Source organism: Ranitomeya imitator, chromosome 3, assembly GCF_032444005.1.
Source record: "Ranitomeya imitator isolate aRanImi1 chromosome 3, aRanImi1.pri, whole genome shotgun sequence".
In the NCBI taxonomy this organism is placed as follows: domain Eukaryota; kingdom Metazoa; phylum Chordata; class Amphibia; order Anura; family Dendrobatidae; genus Ranitomeya; species Ranitomeya imitator.
This window is the reverse complement of record NC_091284.1, coordinates 762,074,325-762,086,894: the sequence shown is the minus strand read 5'-3', so window position 1 is coordinate 762,086,894 and position 12,570 is coordinate 762,074,325. Positions and strand designations below refer to the sequence as shown.

Here is a 12,570-nt window from a genome sequence, read left to right as displayed (position 1 = left end):
ACACCCGGAGAGTCGGGCACAAAACTCTTTGACAGGGCATTAGCCTTCACATTCTTAGAGCCTGGAAGGTACGAAACCACAAAATCAAAACGGGAGAAAAATAGCGACCAACGAGCCTGTCTAGGATTCAACCGTTTGGCAGACTCGAGATAAGTCAAATTCTTGTGATCCGTCAAGACCACCACGCGATGCTTGGCTCCTTCAAGCCAATGACGCCACTCCTCGAATGCCCACTTCATGGCCAACAACTCTCGATTGCCAACATCATAATTGCGCTCAGCAGGCGAAAACTTTCTAGAAAAGAAGGCACATGGTTTCATCACCGAGCCATCAGAACTTCTTTGCGACAAAACAGCCCCTGCTCCAATCTCAGAAGCATCAACCTCGACCTGAAACGGAAGCGAAACATCTGGCTGGCACAACACAGGGGCAGAAGCAAAACGACGCTTTAACTCTTGAAAAGCTTCCACAGCCGCAGAAGACCAATTGACCACATCAGCACCCGTCTTGGTCAAATCAGTCAACGGTTTAGCAACACTAGAAAAATTACTGATGAAGCGACGATAAAAATTAGCAAAGCCCAGGAACTTTTGCAGACTCTTCACAGATGTCGGCTGAGTCCAATCATAAATGGCCTGAACTTTAACAGGGTCCATCTCGATAGTAGAAGGGGAAAAAATGAAACCCAAAAATGAAACCTTCTGAACTCCAAAGAGACACTTTGACCCCTTCACAAACAAAGAATTCGCACGAAGGACCTGGAACACCATTCTGACCTGCTTCACGTGAGACTCCCAATCATCCGAGAAGACCAAAATATCATCCAAATATACAATCAGGAATTTATCCAGGTACTCTCGGAAGATGTCATGCATAAAGGACTGAAATACTGATGGAGCATTGGAAAGCCCGAATGGCATAACCAAGTACTCAAAATGGCCCTCGGGCGTATTAAATGCTGTTTTCCATTCATCGCCTTGTTTAATACGCACAAGATTATACGCACCACGAAGATCTATCTTGGTGAACCAACTAGCCCCCTTAATCCGAGCAAATAAATCCGACAGCAGCGGCAAAGGGTACTGAAATTTGACTGTGATCTTATTAAGAAGGCGGTAATCAATACAAGGTCTCAAAGAACCATCCTTCTTGGCCACAAAAAAGAACCCTGCTCCCAATGGTGACGACGACGGGCGAATATGACCCTTCTCCAAGGATTCCTTTACATAACTCCGCATAGCGGCGTGCTCTGGCACAGATAAATTGAACAGTCGGCCCTTAGGAAACTTACTACCAGGAATCAAATTGATAGCACAATCACAATCCCTATGAGGAGGTAGGGCACTGGATTTGGGCTCATCAAATACATCCCAATAATCCGACAAAAACTCCGGGACTTCAAAAGGGGTGGATGACGAAATAGAGAGAAATGGAACATCACCATGTACCCCCTGACAACCCCAGCTGGACACAGACATAGATTTCCAATCCAATACTGGATTATGAACCTGTAGCCATGGCAACCCCAAAACGACCACATCATGCAGATTATGCAACACCAAAAAGCGAATATCCTCCTGATGTGCAGGAGCCATGCACATGGTCAATTGGGTCCAGTACTGAGGCTTATTCTTGGCCAAAGGCGTAGCATCAATTCCTCTCAATGGAATAGGATACTGCAAGAGCTCCAAGAAAAAACCACAGCGCCTAGCAAACTCCAAGTCCATCAAATTCAGGGCAGCGCCTGAATCCACAAATGCCATAACAGAATAGGATGACAAAGAGCAAATCAGAGTAACGGACAAAAGAAATTTCGACTGTACCGTACCAATGGTAGCAGACCTAGCGAAACGCTTAGTGCGCTTAGGACAATCGGAGATAGCATGAGTGGAATCACCACAGTAAAAACACAGCCCATTCCGACGTCTGTGTTCTTGCCGTTCAGCTCTGGTCAAAGTCCTATCACATTGCATAGGCTCAGGTCTATGCTCAGATAATACCGCTAAATGGTGCACAGCTTTACGCTCACGCAAGCGTCGATCGATCTGAATGGCCAAAGACATAGACTCATTCAGACCAGCAGGCATGGGAAATCCCACCATGACATCCTTAAGGGCTTCAGAGAGACCCTTTCTGAAAATTGCTGCCAGGGCACATTCATTCCACTGAGTGAGTACAGACCACTTCCTAAACTTCTGACAATATATCTCTACCTCATCCTGATCCTGACACAGAGCCAGCAAGATTTTCTCTGCCTGATCCACTAAATTAGGTTCATCATAAAGCAATCCAAGCGCCAGGAAAAACGCATCAACATCACGCAATGCCGGATCTCCTGGCGCAAGGGAAAATGCCCAGTCTTGAGGGTCGCCACGTAACAAAGAAATAATGATTTTCACTTGTTGAACAGGGTCACCTGAGGAGCGAGGTTTCAAGCAAGAAATAATTTACAATTATTTTTGAAATTCAGAAACTTAGATCTATCCCCAAAAAACAGATCAGGAATTGGAATCCTAGGCTCTAACATCGGATTCTGAACCACAAAATCTTGAATGTTTTGTATCCTTGCAGTGAGATTATTCATACAAAAGAACAGACCTTGAATGTCCATATCTACACCTGTATCCTGAACCACCCAGAGGTAAAGGGGAAAAGAGAGACAAAACACACTGCAAAGAAAAAAAAATGGTCTCAGAACTTCTCTTATCCCTCTATTGAGATGCATTAGTACTTTGGGCCACCTGTACTGTTATGACCTGGTGGTAAGGACAATAATGGACCTGGTGGTTAAGAGCACACGGAATGACCAGATAGTTACTAATAATATAGGACGAGCTCTGAGACGTGGGAACTCTGCTGACCGCAATCCCTAATCCTATCACACACACTAGAAATAGCCGTGGATTGCTCCTAACGCTCCCTATGCAACTCGACACAGCCTAAGAAACTAGCTAGTCCTAGAGATAGAAAAATAAAGCCTACCTTGCCTCAGAGAAATTCCCCAAAGAAAAAGGCAGCCCCCCACATATAATGACTGAGTAAAGAAGAAAATTTACAAACACAGAGATGAAATAGATTTAGCAAAGTGAGGCCCGACTTACTGAACAGACAGAGGATAGGAAAGGTAACTTTGCGGTCAGCACAAAAAACTACAAAAAGACCACGCAGAGGGCGCAAAAAGACCCTCCGCACCGACTCACGGTGCGGAGGCGCTCCCTCTGCGTCCCAGAGCTTCCAGCAAGCAAGACAAAATCAAAATAGCAAGCTGGACAGAAAAACAGCAAACCAGAGAAAAGCAAGCAGGAAACTTAGCTTCTGCTGGGAAGACAGGTCACAAGAACGATCCAGGAGAGAACAAGACCAATACTGGAACATTGACAAGGTGGCATGGAGCAAAGATCTAAGTGGAGTTAAATAGAGCAGCCAGCTAACGAATTAACCTCATGACCTGTGGAAGGAAACTCAGAAGCCGCAGCTCCACTGACAACCACCAGAGGAAGCCCATGGACAGAACCATCCGAAGTACCATTCATGACCACAGGAGGGAGCTTGCCAACAGAATTCACAACAATCACCATGCTGTAGAAACTGTCAGCTCTGCACTGACAGAGACTTGATGATCATGCAGTGCACATGATCAGCAAGTTTCCTAGCTCTTGTGACCCAGAGGTCGTCATGACGACATCGAATCACCATGGCAACGAAAGGGACCCTGTGTCACGCCGCGGGGTCTCTGCTCCAAAAGCAGAGGGGCTGTCAGCCCTCTGTCGGCTCCCGGAATGCTGCAATCTCATTCGACTGCAGCATTTTGGGGGTTAAATTGCCGGGATCGGTTCACCACTTTCAGAACCAGCTAACACCCATGTGCACGGGTGATCGTGTAGGCGTAATAATCCGTTCCTAGTCAGATAGACCTAGGTCACATGGACAGATTACTACGTCTATTGTGAGAAAGTGGTTAACGATTAAAAAAAATAATAATGCAACGTAGCATCAAGCGCCATTTATTATAGTCATTTTGAAGATTACTGAAACATACCAATGGACGTTGGGATTCCTAGAGATGATGTCCCGCTCTAGTGCTTCAATTAGATCTTTGTCATAGCCAGCACCATCAAACTTTTTTAGCTCATTATCACCACCCACATCTTGCTGATTTTTTCGACCCTACAAAACAGGTATAATTATAATGAATACAGCTCGGAAATATATAGGACATCAATAAATCCATTCATCGGTATGCCAGGTATGCTCCTATGATAAAAGGAACAATCCCTAAATCACATGAAGACTGACCAGCAAGTAGAAATCAAGATGTTTGATCTACTCTACAAACATACAGGAAAACATCAGAAAAGCAGGCCTCATAATACACAGAAAAAAAAAAGAAGAAACGGCAACAAAACACAATAAGGAAGTTATCCAATAATGGGGCATGCTCATCATTAAATGAGTGCAAATTTAGAAGATATTCTTAAAACGCATCAAATTTATCAAAAGGAGTTCATGCAATGTGATAAGGCAAAACCCAAGAAAAAAACCAAAAAACCAAATATACCCTGTAGTAAGTACATAGAAACAGTACATGCAAATAATATAGGATACTTTGTTAACACCATTTTGATAAAAAAAAAAAAAAAATAAAAAAAAAGTAAAAGCTATCCCACAGAGACAAAGTGTACCCAATCGTGTCTCTAGTATTAAAACCTAACCTTGTGTCAGATGATTTCAATGTGAATAAGGTCAGAGGCCTGGACTGTTCAGACACCTGTCCATTGGAAGCTGTAGAGCTGAAATTCCCATGGACACGTGTCTATGAACAATTAGACCCCTGTCCTGCTCTACCCTTATTCACAGTAAAGTTGGCTGATACAAGGTAAGGCTTTAATACTAACGATAGGATAGGACCTTCCCAATTGGGTACACCTTGTCGCGGTGGAATGGCTTTTACATTTTATAAAAATAAAGTTGAATAAGTAACGCATGTTATTTAAAAGTACTATTACTAATTACTTACGATATACTCATCTTGTTTTTTTCTTGAGTTGTGTCTATGAAATGGCCACAGTGTGAACGTGCTCTTACACATTGCATGATTACTAGTAATGAGCGAATATACTCGTAACTCGAAAACGAGCACGCTCGTGGGTCCTCTGAGTATTTTTTAGTGCTCTGAGATTTAGTTTTCCTCACCACAGCTTAATGATTTACATCTGTTAGCCAGCATAAGTACATGTGGGGGTTGTCTGGTTGCTAGGGAACCCCCACATGTACTTATGCTGGCTAACAGATGTAAATCATTCAACTGCGGCAAGAAAAACGAAATCTCCGAGCACTAAAGAATACTCGGAGGACCCCCGAGCGTGCTCGAGTAACGAGTATATTCGCTCATCACTAATGATTACCAACTTATGCTCCGGGTCATTTCTTTGGTTTTGCTGTATGTGATAAATAAGTCTAATTTGAACACTGTCTGGTCTAAAGTTTATGTCACCTATTAGTTGGCTTACTTTGAGGCAGAAATGTGCACCACAATTTTTGCACTTTAAAAAAATAAATAAAAAAAATGTACATATAAAATCCACGTCCCTTTTAACAAGCTCACACCTCCTACTTGGCTAAATTCTAAAAAAAAAAGTGCTTAAAACAAATCAGCAAGAAATTAAAGAAACATTTTTTGTACAAATTACAACAGAATTCTGGTGCAGTTAGCTGGATAAGCATGCCCCATGAAAATACCTAGGAAAAAAAATTAGTTAGAAATAAAAATTGTTGAGCTATAGTTTCATTTACACCAGATAATTATGCTCCAAATGTGTTTTTTCTTTTTACAAGTTACTTGAAAATTATTGTGGTGTCTGGATGAAATGATCAACGTGATTGACAATAATGGTGAATGAGAACACAACTTCATTTATAACACATCTATGAGCAACTAACGAGCAACTATCCATTAAAAAAAAAACTATGGTCCCTGTCAAGTAAGAAGACATTCTCGGATTTAGTGTTCTTGTTAGGTAATCCCTGCATGTGTTGTGACTGTCGAACAGCCGTGAGACATGCAGCCGCAGGGACTCGGACATATTATTTGAGGACGCCAAGGACACTTGGTTAGCACCCGAGCATGCTCAGATAACAACTCATCCCAGGACGTTCGCTCATCACTACTATGAACTCAAAAGGTTCTTCCAAAAATTGCTGAAAAGAAGATAGAGCGACTTAATAGGTTCTTGTAGCATTCATTTTTGTATAGAGTGGAACTCGGGACAAGTTTTTTAAAATAACTTTATGTTCCCATAAAACGCCAGCAAATTAAAAAAATACATTTTTTGCTATTTTCATAACATTATTATCACTTTTAACCCCTTTCTGCCATCAGACGGAATAGTACAGATCCCCTGCTTTGATGTGGGATCTGGCGGTAAGCCCGCATCAAAGCCGGGACATGTCAGCTATTTTGAACAGCTGACATGTGCCCGAAATAGGCGCAGGTGGATTCGTGATCCACCCGCCCCTATTATCTAGTTAAATGCCGCTGTTTAACTCTTACAGTGGCATTTAACAAGCGCTTCCAGCCATCCATCCGGAAATACACGCACCGCTGACCCCCCCGTCACATGATCGGGGGTCATCTGTGCGTTGGCATAATAACCAAAGGTTTCTTGAAGACCTCTATGGTTGTCAATGCCAGATTGCTATGAGTGCCACCCTGTGGTCGGCGCTCGTAGCAAGTCTGTAATTCTGCTACATAGAGGCGATCTGAGCATCACCTCTATGTAGCAGAGCTGATAAGGCTATGCCAGCTTCTAGTCTCCCATGGAGGCTATTGAAGCATGGCAAAAGTAACAAAAAATAAATGTTTTCAAACATATGAAAAAAATAAAAATATATAAAAGTTTAAATCACCCCCCTTTTGCCCCATTCAAAATAATGCAAGAAAAAAAATCAAACCTACACATATTTGGTGTCGCTGTGTTCAGAATCGCCCGATCAATGAAAAAAAGAAAAAGAGAATTAACCTGATCATTAAACGGCGCAGCGAGTAAAAAAATTCAAAACGCGAGAATTACGTTTTTTTTTGGGTTGCCGCGACATTATATTAAAATGCAATAACGGGCGATCAGAAGAACGTATCTGCACCAAAATGGTATTATTAAAAAACGTCAGCTCGGCACGCAAAATATAAGTCCTCACCCGACCTGAGATCCCGAAAAATGGAGATGCTACGGGTCTCGGAAAATTGCGCAATTTTTTTTTTTTTAAGCAAAGTAACCTAGACATTTTTGGTGTCTATGAACTTATAATGACCTGGAGAATCATAATGGCAGGTCAGTTTTAGCATTTAGTGAACCTAGCAAAAAAAGCCAAACAAAAAACAAGTGTCGGATTGCACTATTTTTTTGCAATTTCAGCGCACTTGGAATTTTTTTCCCCGTTTTATAGTACACGACATTGTAAAACAAATGGTGTCGTTCAAAAGTACAACTCGTCCCGCAAAAATTAAGCCCTCACATGGCCATACTGACGGAAAAATAAAAAAAGTTACGGCTCTGGGAAGGAAGGGAGCGAAAAATGAAAAGGCAAATCCGAAAAAAGCTCCGGGGGTTAAGGGGTTAGAGTACAACTGGTTATACGTTTGGGGGTAATCAATAAAATCTAACTGTAAATATATCTCAATTTTCTTTATAACATGTCTTTAACAATGTTTGAACAGCGAGATAGAAATTTTAGATTTGTTTATTTTGTCAGATGGGAATTTATATTTCATGACAAATATTTGTGAATGCATTATTTCATGCTGGACCTCCACACTTACAGAAAAAAAATCAATAAGTTAGCAAGTTTCTTGGAATGAGAAAGCTTTGTACCTCTAGTAGTTTACTTGGGAAACAGGATATTTATTTGGGAAAACATACAGATTCTTGGAGGAAGAATATAAGCGATGGTGGATGAGTCGAAGCTACCCTATCACAGGAATACTTATAGGGCAGTAAACCGAAACACGGTGCCTGCAAATTGAGATGTAGGGTTTTTTCATACTAAGTCATGTGGCAAGGCTCATTAGAGGGTCGATACTTTTAGGATGGCTACTTCCAATATGTGACATTAGTGTTCCAGTCCTTTTCCAATCTGAAGAGACAATTTACATATTTCCCAGAGGAGCATTATGGCTTAAAAGTCTCTTCACTTTGACACTTTAATACTAACGATAAGATAGGACCTTCCCAATTGGGTACACCTTGTCGCGGTGGAATGGCTTTTACATTTTATCAAAATAAAGTTGAATAAGTAACGTATGTTATTTAAAAGTACTATTACTAATTACTTACGATATACTCATCTTGTTTTTTTCTTGCGTTTTGTCTATGAAATGGCTACAGTGTGAACGTGCTCTTACACATTGCATGATTACTAGTGATGAGTGATGAGCGAATATACTCTCCGCAAGGAATATACTCTCCTTGCGGTCACTCTCCACAAGGAGAAAACGTTACCGCTTGGATCCCAGTCAGGAAGCTAAACCAGATATCACACTTTGCACTGAAGAGGGGCAGTAACCCGAAACACGGTCTGCAAATTGAGATTTTGGTTTTGGCTTTTATCCCAAGTCGTGTGGCAAGGCTCGTTAGAGGGTCGATATTTACTTTTATGATTCTACTTCCAATAGGTGGCACTAGGCTCCCTGTTCCATTATTGTGTCCACTGGTATCTACATCCCGAGGATGGGCATGTAGATCATAGAAAGTTGTATAAAATGATATCTTGATATCTGCGATCAGATGTCTTGTTCCCAAGAAATCCACATTTTCCTAATATGTAAATGAGCGGTTAAGATCTATGGCGCGGACATAGATCTCCCTGAGAATCTGCCTCCAGAGATTATTTTAAATGAAATGGGGAGTTACCAGTGTGAGACATCAGGTAGATGCGGAGAGCAGACTGTCAGTCATTACATGTCTCACACTTTTATCGCTGTTTTCATTTAAAATGATCTCTGGAGGCAGATTTTCAGGAAGATCTATGTCCTGCCCATAGAACTTAACAGCTCATTTGTACATATGAAAAAAACGTGGATTTGTCAGAGAGAAGACATCAATTCCAAGATATCATGGTCTCATTTTATTCAGCTTCTTATGACCTACATGCCCATGTAAATGGCTTAAGAGGGTAGATCCTACTGACAGATCCCTTTATCTCATCTTTAAATTGAGATGAAGCATCAACTGCGGTCTTAGAAAATTGAGCATCTTCTGCACATTTTATCATCTCTGATGATCATTTTACAATGATATTGGGTAAGGGGTTTCTTTTGACTACATGGATGGGACAACAGCCCATATGGAAGGAAGAGGGCATTGCAGTATTTGATGGATGCATGATATACAATCAAACTGTCAGATAAATGGCTTCACCTATTTGTAAAAACTGACTGTCACTCGTTACGGCACTGGTATTTTTGCAGCAAGGGATTTGAAGCCTGCGTATTATAAGAGAAGTCGGGATTCTCAATGGAACAGTGAATAGACAGGTGACTTTAGTAATTGAGTGCCATCTTCCAAAGAGATCTGGTGCCATCCATTAGTTTGTACAGGAAACATTATCTCTCGCAGCTTTGTCATGGCAGCACTCTGAAAAACCAGGAAACATTAACTTATTTCTCCCAGCAAAAATTACACTGCAGCACACTTTCACAAGTCTATTTTGTGTCTGCCATCTAGTGACCATGGCTAAGACCGCAGATGAACAAAGGTGCATCCAGAATAGTAGTATAATCAGTTACTCATCATCAGAGCTTACAGAAAAGCTCTACATATCACATTGCTGGCACAACCTAAATTATAAATAAAACATTTTATTATATTCCTCATTCACATATTCTGTAAAAACAGGAACATTGTGACAATACCATCCAGCACTTTATAATCATGGATGATTTGGTGCAATTTTGTAACAAACTAACAATTTTCTAACAAAAAAAAAAAGTCCATGAAAATCATCCTCGTGGTTAAAGGTCTGAAAGACTCATGGCACTTATGCAATATGTACATGCACTTACTCTTACAAAACCATCAACATTTAAAGGGAATCTGTCAGTAGGATGAACCCTAATAAGCCGGCTAATTAGGCATGTAGGAAGCTGAATAAAATGGTACCTTGATATGATATCTGCGATCTGATGTCTTATTCCAGAGAAATCCACATTTTTCTTACATGTAAATAAGCTTTCCCAGACTATTGGCCGGACATAGATCTCCCTGAGAATCTGCCTCCAGAGATTATTTTACATGAAGGATAAGTTACCAGTGTGATGTGTAATGGTCGCTCTCTGCTCTCCTGATCTCACTGCAGAGCTGTGTGTGATTATACCTGACACATCTGCAGGTTCCTCTCAGCTTCCATCTCACAGGCAGACAGGGCTGTAATATTGTTGTAATACAGCAGAGCTGTGAGAGCTGCAGCTACTGCTACTAACCTGCTTGTTGAGACAAAGTTCAGTTCCCCTGTTCTGTGTTCATTAGATAATCTCACACTGTTGTCAGGAAAATATGAATCACTAGATGGTGGCCCGATTCTAACGCATCGGGTATTCTAGATATGAATGTCCACGTAGTATATTGCACAGCCCACGTAGTATATTGCCCAGCCACGTAGCATATTGCCCAGTCACGTAGTATATTGCCCAGCCACGTAGTATATTGCACAGCCCACGTAGTATATTGCCCAGCCACGTAGAATATTGCCCAGCCACGTAGCATATTGCCCAGCCACGTAGTATATTGCCAAGTCACGTAGTATATTGCCCAGTCAGGTAGTATATTGCCCAGTCACGTAGTATATTGCCCAGTCACGTAGTGTATTGCCCAGTCACGTAGTGTATTGCCCAGTCACGTAGTGTATTGCCCAGTCACGTAGTATATTGCCCAGTCACGTAGTATATTGCCCAGTCACGTAGTATATTGCCCAGTCACGTAGTATATTGCCCAGTCACGTAGTATATTGCCCAGTCACGTAGTATACAGCACAGAGCCACGTAGTATACAGCACAGAGCCACGAAGTATATTGCCCAACCACGTAGTATATTGCCCATCCACGTATGTCACAGGTTAAAAAATAAAAAATAAACATGTACTCACTTTCCGAGGGCCCCTTGTAGTTCGGTCACATGACCGTGACGTCATGGCAGGTCCTTCTCACGCAGGCGCGCAGGGCCTGTGATGACGTCTCGGTCACATGACCGTGACGTCATGGCAGGTCCTTCTTCCATACAATCCTTGGCACCGGAACCTGCCGGAGCGTTACGAAAGGTGGGTATATAATGATTTTTATTTTTTTTAATCATTTTTAACATTAGATGTTTTTACCATTGACGCTGCATAGGCAGCATCAATAGTAAAAACTTGGTCACACAGGGTTAATAGCAGCGGTAACGGAGTGAGTTACCCGCGGCATAACGTGGTCCGTTACCGCTGGCATTAACCCTGTGTGAGCGGTGACTGCGGGGAGTATGGAGCGGGCGCTGACTGCAGGAGAGTAGGGAGGGACTAATCGGACTGTGGCCGTCGCTGATTGGTCGCGGCAGCCATGACAGGCAGCTGGCGAGACCAATCAGCGACTTGGATTCCATGACAGACAGAGGCCGTGACCAACGAATATCCGTGACAGACAGAAGGACAGAAAGACGGAAGTGACCCTTAGACAGTTATATAGTAGATTGTCCATTGTTCTACTTATACATCCAGATGTGCCTGCTACTCCTCCCCCCATTGGTTTATGTAAAATTAAACTCCACATGCATCCCCCTGGCTGCTGCTGCAACCCCCCTCCTTCTCCCTCTATGAAACTCTACTCCCCCTCCTTCTGGAAGGCGAGATAATGGCCTCTAGCTAAGGCTACGTTCACATTGGCGTTCCGCCAATGTGCGTCGCTGTTGCGCCGGCGACGCAGCGGCGACGCGCCCCTATGTTTAACATAGGGGACGCGTGCGCTTTTTGGGTGGCGTTTTTCGACACGTGCGTCGTTTCCGACGCTAGCGTTGGACGCAAGAAAATGCAACAAGTTGCATTTTCTGTGCGTCCGATTTTCGTCAAAAAACGACGCACGCGTCGCAAAACGCGCGCGTTTTTGCGTGCGTTTGCGCGCGTTTTTTCATGCGTCGCGCGTTGCGTCGCCGACGCAGGGCGACGCAACGCTAGTGTGAACGTAGAGTAACAGAGTTAAATGTACTTCCTGCCAGAGATTCCTTTGTTTCTTAACCCCTTAGTGACAGAGCCAATTTGGTACTTAATGACCAGGCCAATTTTTGCAATTCTGACCACTGTCACTTTATGAGGTTATAACTCTGGAACGCTTCAACGGATCCAGCTGATTCTGAGACTGTTTTTTCGTGACATATTGTACTTCATGTTAGTGGTAACATTTCTTCGATATTACTTGCGATTATTTATGAAAAAAACGGAAATATGGCGAAAATTTTTAAAATTTTGCAATTTTCAAACTTTGTATTTTTATGCCCTTAAATCAGAGAGATATGTCACAAAAAATAGTTAATAAATAACATTTCCCACATG

At 42.2% G+C, this 12,570-nt stretch overlaps 1 protein-coding gene across 1 annotated transcript in view; it reads right to left on the bottom strand.

The window, feature by feature from the left end:
- The window catches only part of KATNAL1 (katanin catalytic subunit A1 like 1), a 221,868-nt gene that overhangs the window by 74,719 nt on the left and 134,579 nt on the right, over positions 1 to 12,570 (bottom strand). Inside the window, exon 5 of the mRNA XM_069759015.1 lies at positions 4,040 to 4,167. Coding sequence (XP_069615116.1) covers positions 4,040 to 4,167 — 128 coding nt within the window. The remainder of the gene's footprint in view (positions 1 to 4,039; positions 4,168 to 12,570) is intronic.